Raw genomic sequence first — 27,937 nt, forward strand, 5'->3', positions numbered from 1 at the left:
CTCAGAGTCTTATGGCCAACAAAGATGGGTTCAGAAAATAGGAGGGAGAAGGCCAAACGTTTGGGGATGACCATAAAAAAAAGGGACAAGTCTATAACACTGAAAGCTGTGATTCAGATTGTGTCCATGGAAGCTTTTATAGCTTGTTTTGAGGGTTGGCAGTCATTACTGGTTTTCAGTTTCATGAGAACTAAAGGTTTTTGGGTTTTTTGTGGAATGCATCCCACTTTTGTGAAACTTGTGCAGACAACCTTGCTTGTTAAACTATAAATTAATTTACCTCATACCATAAAGATTTGCCTCGTAACGAAGTAGCACATGACCTGCAGTTTGTTTTTTAAGAAACATTGCCTCCGTTTGAATCTGCACAAACGTTTAAAAAGTTAATTGATTTTGGGTCCTTCAAGGAAAGCTTTTTCTCCAGTTGGCCATTTCAGATCTGCAGATCTAAAAGGACTTGAATGGCGTTCCCTAACACCAAGTTGAGGCCAGTTTCAAGGACTGAAGTGCCCAGCTGTGCAAATTGCTAAGGCAGAACTGGCAAAATGCCTCCATGCCTAGCTTTGGAACACCATGGTAAGCTTCACAGACTGGCAATTTCACCTTTCTGCAGTTATGCAGTTGGGAAGTAAAGACATATGGGCAAGCTTCATGGGATAAACTGTGGTGCGAGTGAAGTACTTGACTGCAACACCACCAAGCTCCTTTTCCACCCCTATACAGCAATACCAAGCTTCACAGACATAAGGACCATGCTAAAAAGTGAAACATTAGGGCACGTTTCTCAGACTGAAGGGCAGGGCTGTGCATGGACAACGTCAAATATTGCCAAGCTATCATCAGCCAAGTAGGAGCCATCAGCATAAGCCTCTCTGACTGGCTGTGCCCAGCTACACATTGTTAAAGTTTTTTACTGCCAAGCTACCCCCACCCGTTAGACTCCTACCAGACCAACCTTCCAAGCATATACACACAACTACTCATTCAGTAAACCAAAGCTTTGGGACCATAGTGGGGCCCCCTGTGTAAGGTGTTGTGCAGTGGGGGTCGACCGGCAACGGAAGGGGTGCACCAGACCTAGCTAGAGTCTAGCCCCTGCACCTTTCCCAAGCAGTGTACAACTTTGACACCATTGATCTCCTCTTCCCCTCTGCGACAAGCAAAGGCTGTCTACTTTGTATGTGAAACACTCGCATAGGATTGAATTCCGGGACAGGCTAGAGGTCACGCCATGCACCCTACACTCTTCTGTACACAGCTAAAGGCTGCCTGTTGACAGTGCTCAGGGTATGGGCTGAGGCTCTGCGATCCACCCCCACTGTGTACCATTTAACTAAGTGCATAGGGCAGATTAGTTACTGGTGTAGGTTTAAGAACAGGGTCTGCATGCACAATCCCTGGTATTGTTAGGATACTGGGGCTATTCATAGGAACATATGTAGCTAACTTCTGCTTAATATGTCTACGGAGCTTGTTCTATGAAAGTTAGGTTTTCTGCAGCGACTGCAGTCATTCCCTACTACTCCGTACCAATTGTGTGTACAAAACATGGTTGGATTTTAAAACTGGGTAGCGGTGCCCCAAACAAAATCTGTTTATTATGATCACAAAACACCCAGAAGTTCGCTTAAAACAAAGATTAAAGTGAAATTATGGCTACGTTGCTCATAACTCCATGTAGGTTTAGAAAACCTCTGAAATTCACTGGAAAAAAACCAATGTGACTGTAGTTATTTATTTATTTTGTTTCAAGTCCTCATTCTACGTCTATCTCACTTCGATATCGACCGTGGGCGTCTGTACTCACTCTCATGACACTGAGAGAAGTAGGCTATTGGAGTGTTGGAATGTGGCCCCGCCTACTAGTACCAGATCTGCCCTTGGCATATGGAGTATCGCAGTGGTTTCTTCTTTTGACACCAAGCTCAAGGGCTGGATGGCTTTTGCTGCCTGACCACCGCCATACCTGGCAGCTTGCAGCTTAGCCTTGGAAGTATTAATGGCATAATCATAGAACTCTGGGAGGGGGGGGACATTCCATAAACATATGGGCATCTGAGGCGGAAACCAGGCCACACTTTTTGTAACTAACTGGGGACCAGCTGAGATTTTGGTCAGTTTTTGGGGAGTGTAATAGGCCCTGTGGATAGTAAACAGGTGATTTCTTTTCAGCAAGGCTGGCTTCACCACTTCATATAAAATTTTACAAGATTTCTGCCATAATATAGCACAATCCTGAGTGGGCAAGGACCCTGCCCACAGTTCTTCAGCAAGCTTAAATTCGCCGTCTACTTCCTCCAGCAGGGTTTGGTACCAAAATGAGACTTCTTTTCTTCCTGGGAGTTTGGTAACAAGCTGATGTTCTAAAATATGTACGTATCCCAAGGCATGCCTCCACGGTTAGGATTGAACCTAACTTACAGGTTGATAATACTTAAAGCGAGAGAGACCTCCCCCCAACCATATCCTGAAGATGTTACCAAAGAGGAAGGATACCACCCTCCAGGAGGTCACCCCAATCCAATAACCCGGCATTCCTCAGAGGGATTGTCAAACTGTCTTAGGTACACTGGGGCCCCGGGAGAATCCCATAGGGGATTTAAGCTGGAAAAGTAGTCAAGCCCCACTGCCCCCCTAACTTTGGCCCAAGTTTTAGCTACCCCCTGGAGAACCTTCAGCCTGATTTAAAAAAAAAAAAACTTTGGGTCTCCAAATTTAAACAGAATCCCTTTCTATGACATATTAGCACCCCTCAGCATGTCCAAAAACATCTCTCCTGCCCTGGTATCTATGGGCATACTCAATAACATGCGTGAATATGTGAGATGGAACGCCCAGGCATATAGCTGAAGGTCTGGTAAGACCAGGCCACCCTTTTCTCTTCTCCTCCTTAGTTTCTTCCAGGCAATCCTGGCAATCTTAGATGCCCAGATAAAGGAGTTAATATCGCTCTGCAGCTTCACAATCATGGATTTTTCAAAATAAAGAGGGATACAATTAAAATTAAAAAAACTTTGGGAGTATCGTCATCTTAACTAAATTGGTTCTTCCCAGAATTGAAAGAGGAAGACAAGACCAGGATTTCCTAAGCGTTCTACACTCCCTTGCCACTATAGCGAAGTTGATCTCTGCTATCTTTGTGATGTCCTGAACCACCTGAACTCCCAGATAGCTCATTTTGGAGCTAGGCTGGTAATCCTGCAGTGTCTCCGACAAATTCCAAGTCATGGTTTCTGTTTTTGTAACACTAATATCATACCCAGAAACTGACCCAAACTCCCTAGCCAAACTAATCACCGCTGGAAAAGCTGACTGTAAATCTGCAGAGAGAACCAGGATGTCATCCGCATACAGGGCTATCTTCCTCTCCCACTCCTCATATTTAAATGACACTATGCTGGAATCCACCCTCAGCTGTTGAGCAAATGGCTCAATATAAAGATCAAATAGAAGGGGGGAGAGTGGCCAGCCATGTCTGGTTCCTCTTGGGATCTTTAAGGATTCAGTGATATTCCCGTTAACCAGCAGTCTAGCTGTGTGATTCTGGTAGATCAGCTGTACCATGTGACAAAATCTGCGCCCTAGATTGAATTTCTGCAAGGCCACCGACCGGTAAATCCAATTCACTCTGTCGAAGGTCTTGGTTGCATCCAAAGTCATAGCAGCCAGTGGGAGGGAATAGGTGGAAGCAAGATCTATCGCCCCAATAACGTTACATGTAAGATTAGAGATTTGCCTATTCCTTACAAAACCTTTCTGATCTGGATGAAGGATATTTCCCACAATAAGACCCAATCTCGCTGCCAAAATAGAAGTAAACATTTTATAATCTACACTTAGCAGCGAGATGGGTCTATATGACCCACAATTTGATGAAGGCTTCCCAGGTTTTAATATCAAAATTATTATTTTTTTGGGAACTTTTTAATATTTAAAACACAAAGAAACAACACATCAAACAGACCAGCAAGGCAATACAGTGATAAGACAGCCATTAGGTCCGCGCTCAAGGAGGATGGGAGATACATAACAGCAGGAGAAAAGAGTCTTTGAATACAGATGAGGGGAGGGCGGCAAAGGCAGAATTGCATATGAACAAGACAATATACCACCGCTAGAAGGAATGTAGGTCAGGGCGACTGGGAAGGACTAGGAATAACGGTGAGTGGGGGCGTACAGATACCTCCACGGTATGAGTTCCAAGGGTTCCAAATCTTCCCCCATTTCTTGGGTCTGCCTCTTGCCATATACACTGTTTTCTCCCTGAACATGCACCAGTCCAGACTCTCTTTCCAAGCAGTCACTGTAGGCGGCCTCGGGGATCCCCACAATTGTGCAATATCCCTTTTCGCAACCATATTGGCCAGAGTCGCCCACCGAAGCTGCGACACGTCATAGTCGTTCGGACCTCATACATTCAATAAACATTGTCGGGCTTCCGGCAACATCACAACACCCGTAACTTCATCCATCACCTCATGTATACGTTTCCAAAATCGCACCACCACAGGGCATTCCCATATGATATGGAGATAGGTGCCAAGGAGACCACAACCACGCCTACACATGCCATCCGTGGAGTAGCCCATATGGATCAGACGGGGACCGGTGACATAGATTCTGTGGAGGATCTTGAGTTGGACCAGACGGAGGCGGGCCGGAATCGCCACCTCCTTGGGAGAGGAGATCGCGGACTGCCAGTCCTCATCATCCAGTTCAGTACCATCAGCAATCCAGGCTTCACGGAGGCGATCGAGCAGACTCGATCGGTCATTAATCATTTTGTTATAGAACAATGAGATAGTACTGTCTGGCACATAACCGTCTAGTATACGATCTTCGAGGGGGGAGGAATCGGGAATATCACTACCCACTAGCAACACAGAGTTAAGAGCATGGCATACCTGGATATAACGAAATTTTTCCCTGTCACTCAGTTTATACTCTATTTACAGATCCGAGAAGGCCTTCACCCCTCCTTTAACCCAGAGATCACGCACTTTACCAATACCGATCATGTCCCACTTATCAAATCCCTTCGTCTTCCATAGGCCACCCAGCTTCGCAGAGGCATAGAGCGGTGTCGCACCAGTTAATTTATCACTCCAGCCCATAGCTGCCGTTGCGCTATGCCATACCCGCACGGCTATAGCGGTAGGTCCCGTGAGTTGTGAATGGGAGGGTCTTGAATAGAGTGCCCTGTAGTAATCACCACCCGGGAGCAGCCACTTATCCATTTCAAATGCTGGATTCAACGCCGGGCCATACATCCCGTGGTTGATGGCAGCAAGGTGGGAAGCCCAATAATACCTACGAATATCCGGGAGCGCTTACCGCCATCATACCAGGGAAGTGTTAATTTCGGAAGAGCGATGCGTGAACGCCCGTCCCATATTAGTTGCCTCTGCAACGATTCTACTTCCCGAAAATAGGTCGACGGGATGACATCAAAACTATTCTGTAGAGCGTATAGGAACCGCTGTAAGGACATCATTTTAAAAAGGGCAGCCCGCCCTAGAGGAGATAGCGGTAATTTACGCCAACGCGCTACATCGGATCGCAACCTTTTGAGCGGGGGGAGTAAATTACGTTCATAGCGAACCGCTGGGTCCATCGAGATAAACACACCCAAGTACTTAAAGCCTGACTGCGACAATTGGATGGGACAGCCCCGAGGCAAACGAGGGACATCACCCGCGAGTACATAAATGTAGGATTTCGACCAATTAATGATAAGGCCAGAGTTCTTCCCGAAGGAGTTAAGTACGTCAAACAATACGTTGAGCGATTTTTGGGGAGATGTAAGGTACAATAAAATATCATCCGCGTATAAGGAAATGCGATCCTCAAATTCCGGCGTCCAGCGTATACCCTTCAGCGAAGGCTCCCACCGTAGCCAAGCGGCGAGTGGCTCCAACGCCAAAGCAAAGAGGAGCGGGGACAACGGACATCCCTGCCGCGTGCCCCTCCCAAGAGTAAAAGGCATGGAGACACGGCTGTTAACCACCACCTGTGCCAGTGGCGTTTCATACAGGAGCTTGACCCAACCAATAAAACCTGCACCGAATCCAAATTTGGCGAGTACCGCCCAGAGATAAGACCACTCGATTGTATCAAAGGCCATCGTGGCGTCCAAGGACGCCAAGATGGCCGGTTCACGCAGGGTCTGGGCCCTCGCGAGAACACCATGCAAACGTCGCAAATTTAAAGCCGTGTTACGGTGCGGTATAAAGCCCGATTGATCTGGATGAATCAGGTCGCCAATAATCGTAATCAAACGATTAGCAAGCAGTTTGGCGAGGATCTTGGGCTCCGCATTTAAGAGCGACATGGGCCTATAGGACGAGCAGCGATCTCATGGTTTACCCTCCTTATGGATCACCACGATGGTCGCAAGACGCTGATCTCTAGGGAGGGAGCCATTATCTCGTGCAGCCAAAAACCTATCACGGAGATAGGGAGCTAGGGTATCAGGGCGTAATTTATACAGTTCAACAGGAAGGCCATTGGGACCCAGAGCCTTGCCGGAGCGAAGGGAGCGTAGCGCGAGAGCCACCTCATCCACCGAGGGCGTGGCATCCAAACAGTCCCGATCCGATTCCGACAAACATGGAAGTGCTATATCCCGAAGCAACAATTGCGAATCCTCCTCGGGCCTGTCGGACACCGATGTATAGACCTTTTGAAAATATTCAGCAAAACATTCGAAAATCTCAACAGGGTCCGTTACACGCACTCCACCACATGTCTCAACCACCGGAACCACTCGATTTGCTCTCTCCCTTCTATCCAGCCATGCAATCAATTTTCCTGCTTTATCACCCACATCATACAGCCGTCCCTGTTGTTCCCTACTCATCATCTTTGCCGCATCAGTAACCAACGTTTTATATTCTAATTGTTTAAGGCGGAGGACGTGTAATGCTCAGGGCCGGACTGGGAACCAAAACCGGCCCTGGCAAAGTGCTCGGCCGCCCCCCCCCCCCTCCCCACTCGGGGGGTTGGAGGTGCCGCCGAGCGCTTTGCTAGGGCCGGTTTTCAGCCGATTTTGTTAGAGGGCCGATTTTGCAGCTATGCTGCAAAAACGGCCCTCTAACAAAATCGGCCCCCAGGAGCTCAAAAACTGCCCTCACCCTTGCGGCGCACCGGGGGATTGCCCGGTGCCCGCTATGGCCAGTCCGGGCCTGGTAATGCTTCTCGAGACACCCCCCGCTCCAATGCAGTCTCCAGGTCTGTGATTTCAGTCTCGAGCCGAACAATTGCCTCATTCTTACATTTCTTGGCACACCCCACCAAAGACAATGCTTGTCCCCTGATCAGTCTTAAAAGCTTCCCACAACGACACAGGCGAGGTTACAGAACCAGCATTCTCAGTAAAATACAGATCAAATGATTTAATCAATTCAGTGCGAGTCTTAGGGTTAAGAAGATACCAGGGGTTAATCGGAGTCACCCTCCCTTCGGCCCCGGCGCGAAGATTAAAATGAAACCAAATAGGGGAATGATCCGATATACCCCGGGCCAAGTGTCTAATCTCTCCAATCGAGGGGGACAGTGCCGCCGGTATCAGGACATAATCTAATCTAGAAAGACTACCATGAGCTCCCGAGTGGAAAGTAAACTGTGATTGCTCTGGATGCATTAGCCTCCAACAGTCTATGAGGCCCAAAGTTTCCAGGAAGTCACCCAACCAGGATTGCGCAGCAGGAAGATCTCGCGGGGATAGTGGTCTATCCTGCCAGAAATGACGGAGTTAAAATCACCACCCAGTATCAAAACACCCTCCGGGAGACCCAGAACCATCCGCCCCAGGTCCGTAAATGTCGTGGATTGTAAGCCCGGGGGGACATAAACTGACACTAACGAGATTGGTTTACCCTCCCACCGCCCGACAAGTGCAACATATCGACCCCTGGCATCAAGGATCACATCATCAACCTCGAGGGGGAGGGAAACCCTAAGCAGAATACCCACTCCTCTTAGAACTAGATGTAAATCCAGAATGGGCAGCAAGACGATAACCCAGTCTATTAGGAGCGTGACAAGTATTTCCTATCAAGTGTCTCTTGTAGCAAAACGACATCAGGCGAAAGGCGCCGCAACAGCTGCATAACCACCCCTCTCTTTATACGATCACCCAACCCATTCACATTCCAGCATAATACCTTCAACCCTCTACCCCCATCCAGATCCACAATGAATTCCCATCGCAAAACGAGCATCACACCAATGTCAAAGAGAATGAAAGTACCTTGCCTTGAAGAAGAAAAAACAAACAATCCCAGAACATGTCCCTCCCTCCCCCCAAGGTTCCCAACACAACTTCCCCCCCACCCTGCACCCCTCCACCGACTCAAAAGCCACCCCAATTTGCAGTGTGCCTGTCGCCCTAACAATTACAAACAAAGAACTAATCTACACAAAGAAAACCCCAGAGGAGGAAAGGGTCCCACCATCCCCGCTACCTCCCAAGATACGAATGGAATGATCAAAAAAATCAGTGAGCTGCAGCTGGTCACTCTGAGTAGTGTTCCGCACGCAGGCACCATAATCATTCTTGGTCCATCAGTCCCCCTTCAGCACCACCAGCATGTTCTTGGCGAGCACGGCGAGTCGGCAAAGTGTCCAACCAATCACTCGCTTCCTCAGGCCTGACAAAGAAGAATGTGCGATTGTGATATTCAACACGCAGTAGTGCCGGGAATAACATAGCGTATTTTAGTTCCATATCTCTTGGTCGCCGTTTCACACCTTGAAATCCCATACGTTGTTTCTGGACCGATTGAGAAAGTCCAGATAAAAATTCACAGCGGCGTTCTCAAACTGCGTAGGGCCACTTGTCCGTGCCGCCTGCAAAATGGCGTTGCGATCTCTAAAGTTGAAGATCCGTGCAATAATCGGACGGGGGGGAAGACCGGGCTTCGCCTGCCCCCCTGGCACCCTGTGCGCATGTTCGATGGCAAAGAATTTGCTCAGGCCCTTTGGTGCAAGATGATTAAGAATGAGGTCCTCCACTCGAAGATCAGTGGCGAGTGAACTAGAATCTTCCGGGACCCCAATAATACGCACGTTATTGCGCCGTGCACGGCCTTCAAAATCCTCCAAGCGACGAGCGAAAATGTCATTAGCAGATCTAAGATTGTGCACTTCGGTTTGCAAGTCGGACACATCCGTGGTAAGGCTGGATGTCTTTCGGTCCAATGACTTCACTTTCTCATTCGTCTTGGCCAGATCAGTTCGAATGAGGTTGACATCAATAGCTACTGTGTCCAACTTCAGAGCCAAGGCTTCATACTGTTGGCCAATAGAAGACTGAATACCAGCAATGGCGCCCATCACGTTTTGTAGCGTTAAGTCCGCCAACACAGCAGGATCGTCAACAACCTCCTCCCGGGTCTTAGGTGCGCCACCAGGGGATCCTTTAGAAAGTGTATAGCGATCCATGACATTCGTCTGGGTTGAACCTCCACGGATAGTGGTCTTGACCTTCCGTTTCTCACTCTCAGGCTTGCCCGTCATGGCGAATCGGTCGCCCCGGAGGGAGGCTTGGGATCTGGTCCAAATGGCTCCTTAAAATTCACACACAAGAATACAGGAGGCAAAGTTGAGCCAAGTGGAGTCCACAGCCAAACAGTCACTCGCTCGAAACTCAATAGGCTGGCATCGGGGCTCGTCCGATCAACGAACACACTGCATATATGAGGCAGCGCGCCGGAGAAACGAAACCGAAAGTGAAGTGAGGCTGTGGTCTGATCCCCTCGAGCCGTTGTTGTTAAATTACGACCTGGGCACTGCTACAACTCAAGGTCCAGGCTGTTCCATGGAGAAGGCCGCAAATTTCAAGACGGCAAAACTCGGGGACCCTGCTTCCGATTCCGACCCAAAAACCTGCTAGCACATCAGCCGGGCTGTGACTTCAATGATCTTCCATCAAATCAGGATATTGTCCAGGATAAATGCGGGAGGCAGCGAGGGTCCTCGGGAGCCCTGTGCTCACGCGGCCATCTCTGATGCGCGCGAAGTTCCTGCCCCCAATATCAAAATTATTAAGGCATCGTTCCAGGAAGCTGGGACCCCCAGACCCACCTCCAAGGCATGATTAAACAGGTGCGTTAGGACGGGGATGACCTTTTCTCCTAACAACTTATATATTTCTGCAGGCAGGCCATCTGGGTACGCTGCTTTCCCAGACTTGGAACGTTGGTTCGCATCTCTCACCTCAGTTTGATTGAAGGCTTGATCCAAATATTGCTGTTGGTCCTGCCCCAGTGAGGGAAGGGGGATATCCTTTTACCAATTTTAAACGCTGGTAACATCTAGGCATTTATCCTCACAATAGATCTCCTCGAAATACCTCTGAAAGGCCAGACTGATTTCCCCATTTGAGCGGAAGAGCTCCTTTCCGCTAATGATCTCCTTAATCTGATTCCTTACTCAGTCAGACTTGGCCTTCCAAGCAAGAAGTTTGCCCGCACCTTCTCCGTATTCAAAGTGGGCGATTTAACTTGCCTCCCATCTACGTATGAGCCCAGATTGTAATGTGCTCTCTAATTGCCCTTTTAACCCCTTCGACGCTGATGACGAGCTGGGCTCGTCATGAGGTAGCCTCCTGCTACGCTGATGACGAGCCCAGCTCGTCACGTAAAGTGCGCTTTCGCAAATCTCAGCGTACGGGCGGAATTCCGCCCGCACGCATGCGGTTAAGTTATCTTGTTTATCCTTCCACGTCTGTTGGGCTGCAGGCGAAGCTTACGGAGATATATCCGTTTCTAGATCTATCAACTTCCCTTCGATGGAAAATACTTCTACTTTGTATTTTTTATTCCTGAAACTTGCCCTGCTTGTAATCTGACCCCGCAAGAAAGCTTTAAGAGTCCCGGACATTTAATATTGATGTTGACTCTAAATTAACGTCAAAGAACCATTCAGTTTCTTGTATCATCTCATGGATTGAAGACAAGGCATCATTCACAAAGAGGTCACATTGCTGGATAATCCAGAACTCAAATACCACCCAGGCACCGCAGAACTATCTTGAACTAGGTTATTCAAAAACAACAAAAATGAAGTTCTTAAAGTACAGGCTGGGTCTGTTACCTTGCATCTGCCACTTCCCACACTGGTTAAAAGAACCGGCGGGCCTAGTCTGTCGGATATGTGGCTCGGCTCCTGAGGACATGCCACACTTGCTGTGCCTTGTGACAAATTGCTGGAAGAACGTAAGCACCTGCTAAAATCCTATTTTAACGCACAAGGAATCCGCTCACGGAGACAGGCAGTTCTTGCCTGCCGTGCACCCCAGGATCCCCAGTTGAACTGTAAATTTGTGAGGTTTATGATGGCAGTGGAAAAGAAAATGATAAAAGCTGACTCTTAATTGCTTCAAGACATTTTTTGCACTTGTGAAGCTCAGTAAGGCACTAGAAAAGAAAACATTATGACATGCTCTTAACTGTCTTTTAAATAATTTTGGTATTTCCTGACTTTCAGCAGAACAGTAGTCTTGTTAAACCTTTGAAGGTAGAGGGAAAGAATTTGACTACAACCTGTTTTTAAATGTGTTTAGTTAGTTTTTTTAATGGATCTATATTATTTATTGCAAACTAAATCGTGAGATTTCATGACTTTTCTTATGAAGGAAAATTTGTGAGTTGATATACTGTTTCCTCCTTTATATAGAGAGGCAATTTAAATGTTTCGATTTCTCAAACTGTTTATTTTAAAAGCTTTGTATTGCAATGGTTTTAAGTAACTATGCAAATAATAAATTACTTACTTACCCTTTACTTAGGCTATTCAGTAGCTCATCCGCTTCCTGTACCAACCTTATGTTGTACATTTTGTTATTAAACATCACCTTTAAAAAGGCCGGAAATTTAAGTTGGGCTACCGCACCTAACTTTTTAAACCCCTCCAGTCTCTTGCCCAACTCCTCTTGCCTCTCCAAAGTACAGCTTGATAGATCTGACCAAATCTCAAACGCAAAATCTTTTGCCCGCACCGATTAAAAATGTCAGTGATAAATTCAGAATTTTATCCTTCAAGGCAAATGTGAGGAAATTAATGAGTATTTGTCTAGGTTTGGGTCTATTAGGGTTCCTCTGAAATGGATCTCTATGTACGCTCTGAATCTCACGGCTAAGCTCTTCGTTAGAGACTTGGAGCTGTAGTGAGGTCTTAAGTAGAGAAACCATGAAGGATCGAATGTCTGATCCTTCACTTCCTTCTGGTACTTTCAATAAAAGTAAATTATTCCTTCGAGCGTTAATCTCTAATTTCTCCACTCTGTCTCTGAGATCCCGATGTTCTGATTTTAAACGTTCCATGTCCGATTTAGCCTGGCCCAGATATTCTTTCATATCCCCCACCACATTCTCAAAGAGTCACAGTTCTGGAATTAATGAGGTCGACTTTTTTTCCCCAAAAATTCACAAAGATTTCTAATCTCCCCTTTGTTAGCTGTAGATGCTGCGAACCCTTTCTTAATGTCTGCTGTTAATGCAACAAAGAGGTTCTCTAGACCTGCAGACCGAATCCAAGCTGGTTGAGCCGACTGAGCCAACTGGGCTGAAAGGGAACTAGTTTCTGGTGATTCTGATGTGCTGTTATCCGACGCTCCTAATAGTGGTTGTACTAAATTTGAGGCAACAATTCACCAATCTTCATTATGAGCAGTCATATCCCCTGAAGGAGTACCCAAATCCTTGGACTGGAGGATTGAACCTGTGACTTGGGAGACTAGTTCCTTTGAAGTGACTGCCTCTGTAGGTTTTTCTAATTCAACTATAGACTCCATTCCTATCACAGGAACTATGTCCAAGGGATCAGCAGGTAGGGTGGATGGGAGTATACAGGGAATTAAACTAAACAGGCACTGACTCAAAGATCCAGGTCCTGATGGCTTGCCAATAACCAACACTTCTGGCTGCACCCTGAAATAAGAGCGTAATGTACGTAGTCACTCTAATCCCTCTAAAAGGAAGGGGGTGGGCTGCTCGGCCACCTCTCACGTATGGCTGGGCCCGGCTTACCCCCTCCCCCTGTATCCTCAGAAGTGAGGCGTGACCCCGCCCCCCCCCCTTTGGTGTCGCGTCATGATGACGCGGCCGCCTCACCACCGATGGGTGCAGACTCACCATTGACCTGGAAGCAGTAAAGTGCTTCCGGGTCAAGGGGAGGCGGGTCACACGAGCTGGTCAGCCCCCAAGGTAGGTAAAGAAATAAAAGGCCGGGAGAGCGCGGGAGGCGCCCTCTTGCCCCCGCGCTCTCCACACCCGCTACGTGCCCCTCAGCGAGGGGCTGAATAATTTGCCCACTCACCAGCCCTCGAAGCAGAGTTTCAATTGGTACATTGGTCATATTTTACCGTGAATAATGCAAGGACATTGTGAATATTGTATGGTGTAATTTTCCTTAGGTCTTTTTTCCCTTTTACAGGTGGTAGTATTGGAATCTGAACAATTGTGTGCATTGAAGTTCCTAATTCGTTTTGTTTTTTCCTTAGGCCTTTTTTCCCTTTCACAGGTCACATATTTGTTGTAGCTTGTTGTATTCCTTGATCAGGCGATAAGGTCCTGATCGGTGAGCAGCAATTTAAGGTCCTTAGGGGGTGTCGCCATTCTCGAATGGGGTCGCCCAGGGTGAGGGGCCAATGGGCTCTCCTAGAACTTCAGGGGCAGGATATCCGCTTGGTTGGAAGGGTGCGGGGGAGGGAGTCACGCTTTCCTTGGGCTGCTAGCCACCCCGTACGTACACTGACGTCATCAAATGGCGCAGAGTGAAAGGGCCCTCCTTGTGATTGAGTTCACGGACCATACGGGGTAACCAGGAGAGGGACGTACTCTCCCGGTAACCGGGCTCTGTCGCGCATGCGCATTCAGACATGAGGGCGTGGCTGGATAATAAGGATCTGACACCGGTTAGCGACCTTGCCGTAGGCCCAAAAATGTTAGGATGCAAAATTCATACATAGGATGTTAGATTCGGTTAGGAAACACGCTGTATTAGACATTTGTTAAGGTTAGCCCTTTCATACCGGTCTACATTGCTGTAAATCTAATGTGCATATCAATGATTGTGTAAATAATATTTTATTTTCAACCATTTTTATTTGTTTTCATATTTTAATAAATGCGGCCGAGGGGGTCGTGAGACCCCCCTGCCTTCCAAAGAAAACTATTTGCATGTCTAATTACTGTAAAGGTTGATGTGTGGTGCACTGGGCCGGGAGGGGGTGGCCGGTAGTCCCAGACCATATAGGTAAACTACTTTTTGGAGTTCTAGGTTTGATAGATTTCCCTTTCACCTGGTAAACCTGAAAAGCATAGTCGCCACCAGTAGGCTTCACTTTTTCAACAAGAGAGACCTGGACTCCACTAGAAGAGGAGAGTTCAGCAGCAGCAAAAATTTGTGATGCCGCCACCTAGTGTAACTTTCTTAGGACCCCCTATCGCCCCTCTTATAGATTTCTTGTGTGTTACTCCGACCTCTATCTGTGAACTTCTAGCTGTAGGAGAGGTTACCTCCTGGACACTAAGGGCGTACTGCTGTATCTCAACATGCTGTACTAATAAGGGAGCTGACCTTTTAGTGTTTAGGACTCTTTCAGTGTTTCTACTATTCTCCTCCCCAGCATCCCCTCTTCAACCTTACCGCAGGCTCCGTTTTCTTTCTGCTCCTCTTTATTTTTTTGATAGCAGCCAAAATCTTGATCTTTCTTTTGCTGAAAAAAGCAAGCAATGCCGGTTTTATTGCCCCCCCCCCCCCCTTAGGAGGCCCCGCACTACTGCATTGCTCCCCCTCCTGAGCTCCAGCGTGGCTTCCAGCAAACGGGGGTGAGCAGAAAAACTGATCCCTTCCGCTTCCCTACACAACCCAGGCTCCCCCAGCAAGCTCCTCTCCTCCTCCTCGGGCGCCCCCTGCCAAGGAACTACAAAGCAGCCACACCCAGGAGCACCCAGAAGCAGACCACGGACCGCCAAAAACCGGCCTAAGCCGCAAGAAGCCAGAGGAGCGAGGGAAATTCCCCTCATACGCTGCTCAACAAATGCGGCGCCGCCAGTGACAACGCGGCACTCCACCGCCCTCCAGCCTCGCAGCTTCACCGAAGGAATCCAAAGCCCGGTGCAGGCTGCAAGAGCTACAAAGGAAAAACGCTCAAACGCTCCAACGATAACGGCCAGGTAACAGCCTCGTCTCTGATCACGGGCTGCTCTCTGGGTCCATAGAGGCTGGCGCAGAGCTCCTGGCGCTAGCGACTAACAGTCAGCCACCATGTTTCCAAAACCCCTTCATCTAATAGGATCAAGAAAACACCCAGAAGTTCCCTTAAAACAAAGGTTAAAGTGAAATTATGGCTACGTTGCTCATGTATGTTTAGAAAATCTCTGAAATTCACTGGAAAAAATCCCAATGTAACTGTAGTTATTTTAATTAAACATAAAAACCACAATGTTGCTAGTTATGGCTCAGTAAACTAACCATAACTTGTGGCTCTGTCATCCACGGATATGACCTTGCATATTGCATCACTCATGCCAGGTTTCACTTGTTTTCAAGGCCTCTTGCTCCAGTAGGACTATCTGTCGTTTTATATGCAGAGTTGCATTCAGTGGTTCCTCTCAGCTAGCTGGTTTGGTGACTGGTTAACCGGCAACCTAGAAACCATTGCAATGGGAACTTCCAACCACTTTTCACAGTTGACCGTCCCAGTGTGGATGTTATAGGACAGGAGTTTTGCGTCTTGGAATGACTACGTCCTGCTCAAAGTTTGAGGTGGCATATTGATTCTCTAGAACCCGTCTCAATCCCCACTCTATTTCGCAATAAACCAGTATCCCATTTCAGAAAGTAGCTCTCTTACACGAAAGAATCAATAGAATACGTGAAGAAGGTGGTACTATCTAGGAAGCCGTTTCTCCTCCTTGCTAAAAGAGGTCTCCTCTATTTATTTATTTATTTATTTATTTATTTATTTATTTATTCAAAGTTTTATATAGCGCGAACAAGATCCTTACAGATATCAGAGCGCTTCACAAAGACAGTGTAGGGGCAGTAGGAATGAACAGCAGTAATGGGAGCAACGTAGTAGTCACTAACATGATAGGATAATAGCATACATAAAACATATCAATATACAATCAGGTAAAGAAGTAATATAAGACAGCATAAGTCATTGACCCCACTACAGAGGTGTTCAGGTACCCCTTGGGTGTCTGGAGGTTTATACCAATGTTTTAGTATCGAGGGAGCACTGAGTGGGGGCATAGGGAGAGTGAATCAGTGAACCAACGTGTATCATATATTGGTCGGTAGTATGAAAGTAGCGTAGTAGTGTCCCCATCAAGTAGAGGTATAATGCCAAAAGACAAGGTGTGCAATGACACAATGCAATGCAGGGTCTCTGACCCAGCACCTATAAGGTTCAGGAGATCTTGGCCAGTAGGATGGTTTTCACCTCTTTCTTGAAGAGTGCTGTGGAGGAGATACGCCTGGTTTCAGGAGGGAGAGCATTCCAGATCCTGGGTGCCATTCCTGAGAAGGAGCGCTTGTAAGTTTTCTCTTTCCGGAATCTACGGGGTTTCAAGAGTAGATTTTTTGAGCTTCTATTGGATCTAGAACCTCCTGATATAGACAATTTTTGAGCGAGGTAGTTGGGTGCATTGTGGTGCACGGCCGCGTGTGTCATAACTGCAATTTTTAGCTGTATTCTGGCTTCAATAGGCAGCCATTTTAGGGACTTTAAGTCTGGGGATATATGCGAATGTTTTTTTGAGCCAGTAATGAGTCTTGCGGCAGCGTTCAGGGAGGCTCTTAAGGGTGCTGTTGTGGATAGCGGGAGTCCGCTGAGGGCCACAATTCCGTAGTCTATTCGAGGGATGACTAACGCTTGTACAGCAGTATGGAAGTCTTCAGCAGGGAGGAAGGGTTTCATTTTCCTCAGTGTGTTTATTTGGAAATTAGCTGCTTTTGTGGCTTTGCTGACGTGCTGCTGCATGTTGAGCTTGGCGTCCAGTGTGATGCCTAGGGATTTCGCTGAGTCTACGATGGTGGGTTGGACATTGAGTGCTGTTAGGTTGTTGAGCCATGTTTGGGTGGTGGAGATTTTCGCCGGGGGTGAGATGAGTAGGAACTCAGTTTTCAGAGCATTTAGTTTGAGGTGGTTATCTGCTAGCCAAGATTGAGTGTTAATAAGCGTGGAATTCAGATGTTTGATATCTTCCGGGGATTGAAGCTTTAGGTACAGTTGTGTGTCGTCGGCGTACATATGGAATTGAACATTGGAAGCTTGGAGCAAGGTGGCGAGCGGTTCCATGACGAGGTTGAACAATGTGGGGGAGAGGGAGGATCCTTGTGGAACACCTAGATCTGCAGGCACAGGTGAAGATAACACATTGTCGATCTTGAACTTCTGAGACCGATTGTGAAGGAAGGACGAAAACCATTTGAGAACAGTTCCCGATAGACCCATTCTAGTGCTTAGCAACTCCAGCAAGTTCTCATGTTTGACCGTGTCAAATGCTGACGAGAGGTCAAGAAGGATGAGGAGGCAGGACTCATTGCGATCAAGAATTTGGAGGGCTTCATCAATTATGTGTGTCATAGCTGATTCCGTGCTATGTTTCGCTCGGAAGCCTGATTGATGAGAGTTGAGGAGGTCAAATTGGTCAATGTGTTTTGTTAGTTGGAGTTGGACACATTTCTCCAGCAGTTTGGCCAGGGTGGGGATATTGGTGATGGGCCGGTAATTGTTTAGGTCAGACGGATCTGCTGTAGGTTTCTTGAGTATAGGTGTGACTTGCCCCACCTTGAGGGAGTCTGGCATGAGGCCTTGTTGCAGGGAGCGGTTGACAATTTTGGTCCAGAGAGGGAGGAGCAAGGGGATGAAGTCTTTTACAGCATTAGCAGGTAGAGGGTCTGTGAGGTGATTAGAGGGCTTCAAGGTGCGGAGCAGTTTGTGTATTGTTTCTTCCGAGTATGTATCGAAGTACAGCCAAGATGCCTTGTTTTTAGGTTGAGTGTTAGCCATTCTGGTGTGGTTGGAGAATCGGCTTACATCCATAATGAGGTCATTTCTTATGTTGTCTGTCTTTAGCTTAAAGAAAGCAGAGAAGGCTTCACAGTGTGGGGTGTCGCTTGTTGTGCTGTTTGATTGTAAGGGTTTTGTCTTTGTTTGGGTCTTGATTAGTTCGAACCGTTTTCTTGGCCTGTTTTTTGCTTGGTCCAACTGGCGGCTGAAGAAGTCCATCTTTGTGCGCTTTATTTTCCTGAAGTAGGCATTTCTCTTGTTTTTAAGCCTTTTGAGGTGCAGTGCTGAAGGGTCCGATCTCCAGGTGCGCTCTGCCAATCGCATAGCACGCCTGTCGTCATTGAGTCTATCATCATACCAGGGGTTAGAAGTTTTGGTGGAGACTCTCTTCAGTTGCAGTGGGGCGACTTCATTGACTATTGTATTCAAAGATTCAAGGTAATGGTCAGTCAGTGATTGAACATCCGGGGCACCAGAAGGGGGAAGGAGGAGATTGCCGAGGCAGGGTAGAAGGGTTAAGATTCTTCATGTCCCTTTTCCATGTTTTGGATTTGATTGGTTGAGCCGCGTTAGGTTTAACTTTTTCATTGATAAAGAAGGTGATAATGTGGTGATCTGACCAGTCGCAGGGTAGAATCGCCTCCAGTTGTGTAGAATTCTCTTTGGCAATGATGAGATCAAGTATCGAGCCTTTGTCGTGTGTTGGGCTGTCGCATAATTGGGTGAGGTCAAGCGCATTAAGGAAAGTTTTGAGACTATTCACCACTGTGTCTTTCTGATCGTTCCAGTGGAGATTGAAGTCACCCAGGTAGACTTGGGTGGTCTGCCGGCCGGCATTGGAAGTGATCATGTCCATGAGTTGTTGGGAGAATATGAGATTGTCACCAGGCGGGTGATAGATGAGATGTAAAGCACAAACTTGTTTGCCCTCGCTGGTGATGTCGAGGCAGAGGAGTTCACAAGAGGAGAGGGAGGGGGAGGTGACTTTAGTAACGGAGAGGTTGCTCCTAAAATGCATGCAATTCCCCCGCCCGTCTTGTCTGAAGACCTGTCTAGCCTAATGATGTGTTAGTTGGGGGGGACTAGTATGTCCAGAATCGGGGTAGAGGCTTCAGTAAGCCAAGTTTCTGTTAGAATGGCTAGGTCCAGATCCCTCGCTGAGACGAGATCAGCGATGTCGGAGGAGTGTCTCTGGGCCGATCTGCAGTTGAGTAGGATGCATTTGAGTTTGGGAGAGAGAAGGGTGGTCGAGCTTTCTAGAGTGAGGGGAACTTTTCTGAGGTTGTTAGGGACGGAACCTCTGTTGTTGAGAGTTGGGAGCCTCAGAGGGTTTGTAAGAATTGTGGGTATGGGGATGTGTGAGTTGGATATGTGTTTTACCGGGCCTGGGCCATAAGAGCGTAGGAGAGAGCATAGGTCGCGGTCCGACAATGTGTTGAGGACACGTTGGGGGCGTTGGGAGTTATTGCGAACCGGGATAGTCGGCCAGCGCTGGTGTCGTTGGAGGCGAGGGTGTGTAGAGCGTCGTTTGTAGGGCAGAGGGATGATGGGAGGTAGTCTGGGCTGTGATGAGAGAAGGTCTTTGATTGCGTGGACATCGTTTTTGATTTGTCGAATATCCTCTTTGATTTGTTGGAGGGTAGATAAAGTCAGGTCAGGAGGTGCATTGGGGAAGGCGTTGGTGGTGAGAGCCATTGGTGAGTGGTTGTGTAGTGAGCTGGACAGCGGGCAGGGTATCGAAGGAGGGGATATACTAGCGTTGTTGGAAGGTTCTGCGGTGCTAATGAGTGGGATGTCCTTCATAGTGTGGGCGTTTTTGTGGGCGAGTGGTGTGGGTGAAGTAGGTGAAGTAGGCGGTGGGTGGGAGGTATAGGTAGTGAAGTCAGTGGGAGACGGTGCCGGTGAATAGAAGAGAGTGGAGGCTGGAGACAGTGGGGGAGACTGGAGGGTAGTGCGGGCTGAGAGTAGGAGGAGGGAGAGGGGGGGATGCTAAGGTAAAGGAGACGGTATGTCCTGTATCTTTTGTTGGGAGGGTGAGAGTGTCATGGGTGGGAGTGGGGAGGGAGCTGAGGAGGGAGAGGTGACCGCCGTGGGGGGGATGGGAGGGGGGTGGATAAGCTCCGGATGGTGGTGTGTTCAGATGGTGGCGTGTTGTGGGTGAGAGTTGTCAGGTGTGAGAGACTCGTGGGTGGGAGTGGGGAGGTGGCTGGGGAGGGAGCGGGGTCCACCGTGGTGGGGGTGGGGGGGGGTGGATACACTCCGAGCGGTGGTGTGTTCAGATGGTGGCATCATGTGGGTGGGAGTTGTTATGTCAAGGGGGAGGGGGATGGAGGGTGTATGAGTGGGGATAAGAGGGGTCATGTTAGAGGGGCGGCTAGTATATGAGGTGGGGAGATTTGTGACTGTCCTAGGGGAGTGTGGGGCGTTAACAGCAGGTGGGCCATTTACTGGGGTGCTAGGGGTAGAGGTGTTGTAGGTGGAGGCTGCGACGTCAGGGGTGATAGTGCTGGTGCGTTTTTGGGTGGGGGACCTCAGCTTGGAGAGGTGCTCTTTGAGCTTTGGGAGCAAGTTGTCTAGTAGTTCCAGGTTCTTGTCCGTAGATTGAATTAGGACAATCCCGTTATTGTAGATGGTAATGGTAGTCCTGCCAGGGAAGAGGTGGGAAGGTGTGATAGAGAGGGTTAGGCCATGAGTTGTTTTCCTGGTGGTGGAGACGGTGAGTAGGGATAGGAACGTTTTTCTCCATTGGGCTCTGCGTGCGGTGTGGAAGATGATATCAGTATTCAGGGCTCCCTTACCCGGGGAGAAGTAGGTGTCAGCAAAGGGTATTTCAGGGTGCTGCCTTAAGAAGTTATGTTTAAAACGTTTGGTGGCTTTTTTGGAGAGTGTGGAAGGGTAGTTAATTCTAAAAGTGTTCTTGCCGTTGAGCTCCATTTTGAAATGAAGTGATGTTGGGTGTAGGAGATAGGACGACAATAAAGAACTGTCAGCCGCTAGTTACAGGGCACAGGAGTGGCATTAGGGAGTGACCTTAGTGGGAGACAAATGTATAAGAGGTAGAAGTCAGTGCAATCGAAAAACAAAACAGTGCATAGGTGTGGCTTACCTAATGTAGCCTATATGCGAGGTAGCAGTCAGCTTACACCATGTACAAAATATGAGAGGTAGAACCGGTTAGGTGGAGTCAAACTTTACACATCAGAATGTACTAGGTAACAGCAGTGTAGTCTAGGTGTAGAAAGTGGCTGGGTGCAGCTTACGTGACTAAACGAGTGAATGAGGTAGTAATATTCAGTGCAACATCGTGAAGTAGCTTATAACGAAGAACCCACAAATAAGTGAATGAGGTAGCGAACAATGAAAGGTGAATGATAGGGATGAAGGTGAGATAGGTGTAGCTTACCGCATATACAATATAAAAATAGGGATAAGCTACTAATGAAATTACTGAATCCGAGGGGCACAATAGTAATACATGTGTGCAAAAACAAATGTCAACCGTAGGTTACATAGAATAAATGGGACACTAGTGAGTGGCCAAATATCCAATATGTGAGGTAGCAGTCGGTGTCGTCCGGGAGTAAACAGTGAGTAGATGCAGCTTACAGAAATGTAACGGAAATATGAGGTAGCAAGCAGTTAAATGGAACCACCGCGATGCTAGTGAGTGTCCAGAAGTAACCAAAATGTAAGGGTAGCATCAATGTGATCCAGTAGTATAAAGTGAATGGGTATAGATTACCACTTAATGAGGTATATGAGGTAGCAGTCGGTGCATAATAGGGATAAAAGTGAGATGGGATCAGCTTACAAAAATATACACTATGCAAATAGGGATAGCATACTAAATACCTGCTGGACTAACTGCTAACAATATACTAGTACCAATATAGGTGCAGACTTAGGTTACAATAGACAATAAGATTCTAGTGCTTAACCGGTAAAATATGAGAGCAGGTTACATAAAATGTGTAAAATACCATTAAATATATAATACTGCAATAAAAGGCAAACACTTAGTCACACGGAGAATTAGATGCAGCGCTATGCAAAGTATGTGATGGGTGGGATTGGTATAAATGGCCAGTTCTTAGGTTTATGTTCAAATGGTGGGAATGACTAGTCCAAGATGGCCGCCAAAGCGGCCGCCGAGTAGGGGGATAGTATCATTAGTCCTCTTTTAGTTGTTGCTGTTTTCAAAGCCGGGAAAGCAGTTTCAGATTCTATTCCGGCTGGCTCGGACCTTGCATTCCAGGGGAGTGTTATCTTCAATCTGGTTATCTTAGTTATCTTAAGTGGCGCTGCTGAGGGGCCTCGTGGACTCAGGCGGTGCAGGAGGGGATTAATTGCAGTTTATGGCCCCGGCCATTTTGAACAAAAATGTTTTGCAAAACAAAAACGAAAAGAACGTAAAACGAATGGGGCAAAGTAAATACCTTTTTCCATCAAACGAAGGGGGCAGAGTAAACACCTTTTCCAACATTCGCCTGTCGAGTTAGGCAGCAAGAGTAGTTATAATGCTGACAATAAATTACTGATCATCCGCTGCAGCCGCCACCTATTCTGCTGTGGAGCCGGCGGTTCTGTTCCTATGCTGCTCTATTTCCCGCTGGTCTCAGAAACCAGCGCAACAGTCCGCGTTTCTGCCGTGGGACGGGTGGGGCCTCTCTCCGCCCTCGGGGCCGCCGTGAATCTTGTAGCCCACCCGCAGGCAGCACAGGGCTCGCAACTTCGAGCGCGGCCAGCGCCGCGAGACACCACAGTCAGGTGCAGTCCCTGGAGCCCTCCTGCGGCTCACTCCCCTCAGGACCGCTCCGGTGTTGCTGCGGATGCCCTCAGCCCTTTCAGGAGCCCTCCCGCGGGCAGTGAAGTACTCACTGTGCGTGCGTTGACCCAAGATGTAAATTTTTTCCCATGTATTGCACTGGAAAGGAAGATCAATAACATTAAGTTCTCTAAATACTGAATGAACTACATAGCGTCAGTTGACTGGCGTTATTTATTTGTTCATTAGCTATCTCGTATTACTTTGTTTAGCTTGAATTTAACTCTCAGATCTTTCCAATATTAAAAAATTGTGTTTGCGGGATCTCTGAAATAGATACTCATGATATTGTTATTGTATAAAAGATAAATATGCCACCCATACTATGAAAGGTTGCACCCAGATGTTTAATGAGATCCCAAAGCACAGCAGAGCGCAGACCAGCACTTATTACAACTACGAGAATACCTGGCTCCATAGTGCAAGGGGAGGGAGCCAAAGGGCTAATCGGGTATCTCTCCGGAGAACATCTAAGGCTGCTCACTCTATTTTTGTGCACACTCTGGCGCTGTCCCAGGAGTGAAATCATACTTGTTCATTATACAATACTATTCTTTAATATTGGCGATTGATAGTTTGCTGCTGTTGGCATGTGGAATTCTGAGACTTTGATATAATAATTTTCCAATTCAAAGTTAAAAAAAAAATAATTAACATCAATGCCAAGCTAAGCATGGGTTTGGAATGTTCGTTAATAAAATTCCTGCTTGATCAAATACACTCTGTGAGATGCTGAATAACAGCAAGAGTCTTAAAGCATCTCAGATAGAGTAGTTGCCGAGTTAGTGTGGTCTTTGGACTGCCATGTTCCATTTATTAAAGGTATTAAATTGATTCAGTTCGGTGAATGAACGAACCGATTTTATCACACACAGATAAGCGAATCTGATACAGCACACAGTATTTTGGCCCTCATTAAAGAGAGATAAATGTTGCTTCGGACGATTGTGATGAGGTGAACAGGCGCACTTAACAGAATTTAGTGATTCTGCAATTGTTTTTGATCAATTAAAACACTTTTTAACGTTTTTCTTTACTTCTCACCGGCAAATATTACATTCTTGCACATTTTTAAATGCTTGACTTTTTGTTAGAAAGGATGCTTCCAGTAAATTAAAGCAAATCCCTTAGAATTACCAACGTTGAATGCCATCTAGCGATCAGTACCAAATCATATTTTAAGGTAATTGTACACAAGCAAGGTTCATCAGTGAAACGCCTGTGTCGCTGTAACTGGTCCTGTATGAGAGGGTAAAGAATGCAAAATGAGCCCTAATAAATCCACTACAGTGTAGTGTTTAAAACGGAAATGTGAAAATGCAAACTGTGTGCTCTTCAGCTAATTTAAATGGGTGGAATTTAAATATCTTCTTTCGATGAACATTCTTTTACTGCTAACAAATGAATTATTGTGCGTTTTTTATTTTTGGGTCAATGAGTGTTCGGTTGAAACAGCCAAAGGCTTCTAAAGTGAGTGTTCAACCAGTATGACTGGGGTAGGTACCTTAGTATCAAATAGGGACCCTTGCTTGTAGTTAGGGAAAGGAGGGACACACTCTTTGATAACCCCCTGCTCACTTTCCGGTAGCTTGGCACAAGCAGCCAGGCTTATCTCTAAGGCAATGTGTAAAGTATTTGCAACCACACTCTCAGTAACGATGATAACACCACAAATGGACACCACACTGATTTAGGAAAATAGCGGTATCTTTATCAAGAAGAAATACGATGAGACCAAACGATAAAAATATCCACCATATGCGTATTCGTAATATTTCACTGGCCCGGTTATTAGGCCAACAATCGCTTGTAGGTTCTTGCGGTATTGAGGAGCAGTTCACGATGATCTAATGCAGTCCTAATGCAATGCTATGCAGTTCGTAATGCAGAAATAAGTTGGTCCGTAATTCAAGTACTAACGCGGATCGTAAAAGCAATTCGGCACCGATCGCGGTGCTAGTGAAGTCCTCTATGCCACTCTTGGCTGACTCGCGGTCAGCGACTGCCAAAATATGCCCCCAATACTGATATGAAGGAAACAAAGTGCAGCTCCACAATCCGCCCCCTGCTCACTTTCCGGTAGCTTGGCACAAGCAGCCAGGCTTATCTCTAAGGCAATGTGTAAAGTATTTGCAACCACACTCTCAGTAACGATGATAACACCACAAATGGACACCACACTGATTTAGGAAAATAGCGGTATCTTTATCAAGAAGAAATACGATGAGACCAAACGATAAAAATATCCACCATATGCGTATTCGTAATATTTCACTGGCCCGGTTATTAGGCCAACAATCGCTTGTAGGTTCTTGCGGTATTGAGGAGCAGTTCACGATGATCTAATGCAGTCCTAATGCAATGCTATGCAGTTCGTAATGCAGAAATAAGTTGGTCCGTAATTCAAGTACTAACGCGGATCGTAAAAGCAATTCGGCACCGATCGCGGTGCTAGTGAAGTCCTCTATGCCACTCTTGGCTGACTCGCGGTCAGCGACTGCCAAAATATGCCCCCAATACTGATATGAAGGAAACAAAGTGCAGCTCCACAATCCGCCCCCGTACTGCCACTCCTCGGCGAGTACGGACCGCGATACTGACTTGAGCAGAGGCTCACGCTGCAAAGATGGGAAGGGCCGAGAGTGGTCTTTCGTAGCACGCACTCCGCCCCAGGCAGTGACTAATGCGCGCTCGCTGAGCATTACCTTGGGGGGGAGGGGGTGGTGCAGACCTCTCTCCTCGCAGCTTGGGTGTCAAGCTGTGCCTCTTCAGGTTGGCTGTGGCTGCTCCTCGCAGTGAGTCGGGCTACCAGGCGACTGTCTTGTAGCTGATCAGCTCCCGCGTGACTCCTTTGATCTTGGGCAAAGGACCTCAGACCCTCGAATATGAAGGTTCTCAAGTCTCTCCTTGGCAGAGGCAGGCTGGGGCCGGCGGCAGTGATTTCTCAGGGCTCCCCCTTGGGACTACGGTCCTGGCGGTTGGCGATAACGATCACAGCACTTCTGGTCATGCTGTCGATCGAAGCAGAGTGCAAGAATGCTCCGGGGCACACTGTCACAGGGCAATTCTCACAAAGGTCTCGGGCTGAAAAAAGCACAAGCATACTGCTCTGCTGAAACACACTTTGAATCTTTTATGTTCCTGAGTTTCCACAACATGGAGCAGGCTCCTCTCTGGCCCTTGGAGACCAGTTACTTTAGGACACAGCGCACAGCAAAGTCCCTTGTCCTCTCCTAAGTCAAATCAGCAAACTGCAGGCCAGCCCCAGAACACACAGCAAGGGCAGTCCTTCTCTTCAGTTGTTCTACTTTGGTACAGGTTCCTCTTGATCACAAAGTAGTTTCAATCCTTTTTCAGGCCTGTGTTCAGGGGTTTCAGCCCTCACATTTATATCCCTAAATGCCTTTGAAGTCTTTGTGTTCCGGGAGCTCTGAGCCCAGTCCAATCCAGTTCTGGGTGTCTTCCTGCCAGTGCACACCTTCTTTCTTTGATAGTGAGGGCCTGGGCCTCAGACACTCCGCAGGAGGTGAGACATTCTTTTGTGGCAGCAGCACAGCCCTCTCTGCATCAAATGGGCTGCTTCTCCCACAACACCAAATGCAGGCCCACCTGTTGCTGTTTCACCTACTTGTCCCTGGTGTCGGCACACTTCCCAGACCCTGTCACATCCGAACCCAGACAGTCCATACACAACCAGTCAGGCATGCAGGATGGTTAGGACAAGAAACCAGCCACTTCTAAAAGCGTGTTTCTAAACACACAATTCAAAAAACATCTTCACAACAAGATGTTATTAAATTCTGGGTCCAGGCACACTAAACTCCATCTCTCCATCTTATGCCTATGGGAAGTTATGCTGGAAACATAGGACTCCGCATTCCCAATTCTGTCCTATGGGCAAGATGGCCTTGCAACCGTGAAAAACAAATTTGGTAGTATTTCAATGTCAGGACATGGTACACACCCCAGTACATGTCCTGCCTTTAACATACACTTCACCCTGCCCAGGGGGTACCTTGGGCCTACAACAGGGGTGTCTAATATGCATAAAAAGGGAAGGGTAAGGCCTGGCAAGTGGGTGCACTTGTCAGGACAACAAGGTAGTTAGCAAACTGCGCGCAGGCACTGCAGTGGCAGGCCTGAGATCTCTTTTTAGGGCTACTTGTGTGGGTGGCACAATTAGTGCTGCAGGCCCACTCATAGCATGTGCATTACCAGCCCTGCAACACATAGTGCACTTTACTAGGGACTTTACTAGTAAGACACATACCAAATCTGGACAACCACTTACCATAACACTTTATACAGGAAGCACTTGCACTTTGACACTAATCAGCAGTGCAAAGTGCCCAAAGCATCTAAGCCAGCAAAACGAAATCCATCACAGCATCAAAAATAAAGGCGGTAGAGGCAAAAAGTCAGGGGTAACCATGCCAAGAAATGCCAGGTCTAACGATTGTAATGTCCGTTTCCATGACAGAATGATGAATTGAGGGTAGCGATTGAATGACACAGATTAACTCCCAGACCGTGCAGATTACTGTTCATGATTTTATTTTGCAGCTGGAGAACGCACAGCTTGCAGCTGCTAAAAACGGTGACTATGCAAGTGCTGCAAGGGAGGAGATGAATGCCGTGCAGACGAGAATTGACTCTTTGTCGTCTCAAGTGACCGAGTACCAAAGAAGGGTAAGAGCTTTGTCATTCTTTTTGTCTTGCTTCAAATAGTGCGGGAGTCTGGTGGCTTTAGGGATGGTGTGTTGGATGGTTAGATCAACGTGCAGGTGTTCAACCCTGGAGTGGTTGCATCTCTGACTGAGGAGCGAGTCTGAGATGGGTGAGATGAGGAGCAACCCTATGAGATTGCTTTGGAGAGAGGAGTGTTTGTGCAGGTTGGAGCAAGAGGCATTTCTTAACAGTGGAAGGCCATTAAATGGGCATCCGGGTTAGAAGATTAAGGAATTGAAGCATGATTGGTGTTAAATGCAAAACAGGTTATTAGTTGGGTTTGGAAGAAGCTCAATGTGGGATGTGTAGAGCCTAAAGGTGGCATGTAAGTGTTTCAGAGTGAGTGAAGAAGGTGG

At 47.3% G+C, this 27,937-nt stretch overlaps 1 protein-coding gene across 1 annotated transcript in view; it reads left to right on the forward strand.

Moving 5' to 3' along the window:
* Nucleotides 1–27,937, forward strand: part of LOC144826413 (lamin-B3-like) — a 484,608-nt gene that overhangs the window by 191,299 nt on the left and 265,372 nt on the right. Inside the window, exon 5 of the mRNA XM_078684729.1 lies at nt 27,417–27,542. Within this exon, the coding sequence (XP_078540855.1) occupies nt 27,417–27,542 (126 nt within the window). The remainder of the gene's footprint in view (nt 1–27,416; nt 27,543–27,937) is intronic.

Source organism: Lissotriton helveticus, chromosome 3_2 (genome assembly GCF_964261635.1).
Source record: "Lissotriton helveticus chromosome 3_2, aLisHel1.1, whole genome shotgun sequence".
In the NCBI taxonomy this organism is placed as follows: domain Eukaryota; kingdom Metazoa; phylum Chordata; class Amphibia; order Caudata; family Salamandridae; genus Lissotriton; species Lissotriton helveticus.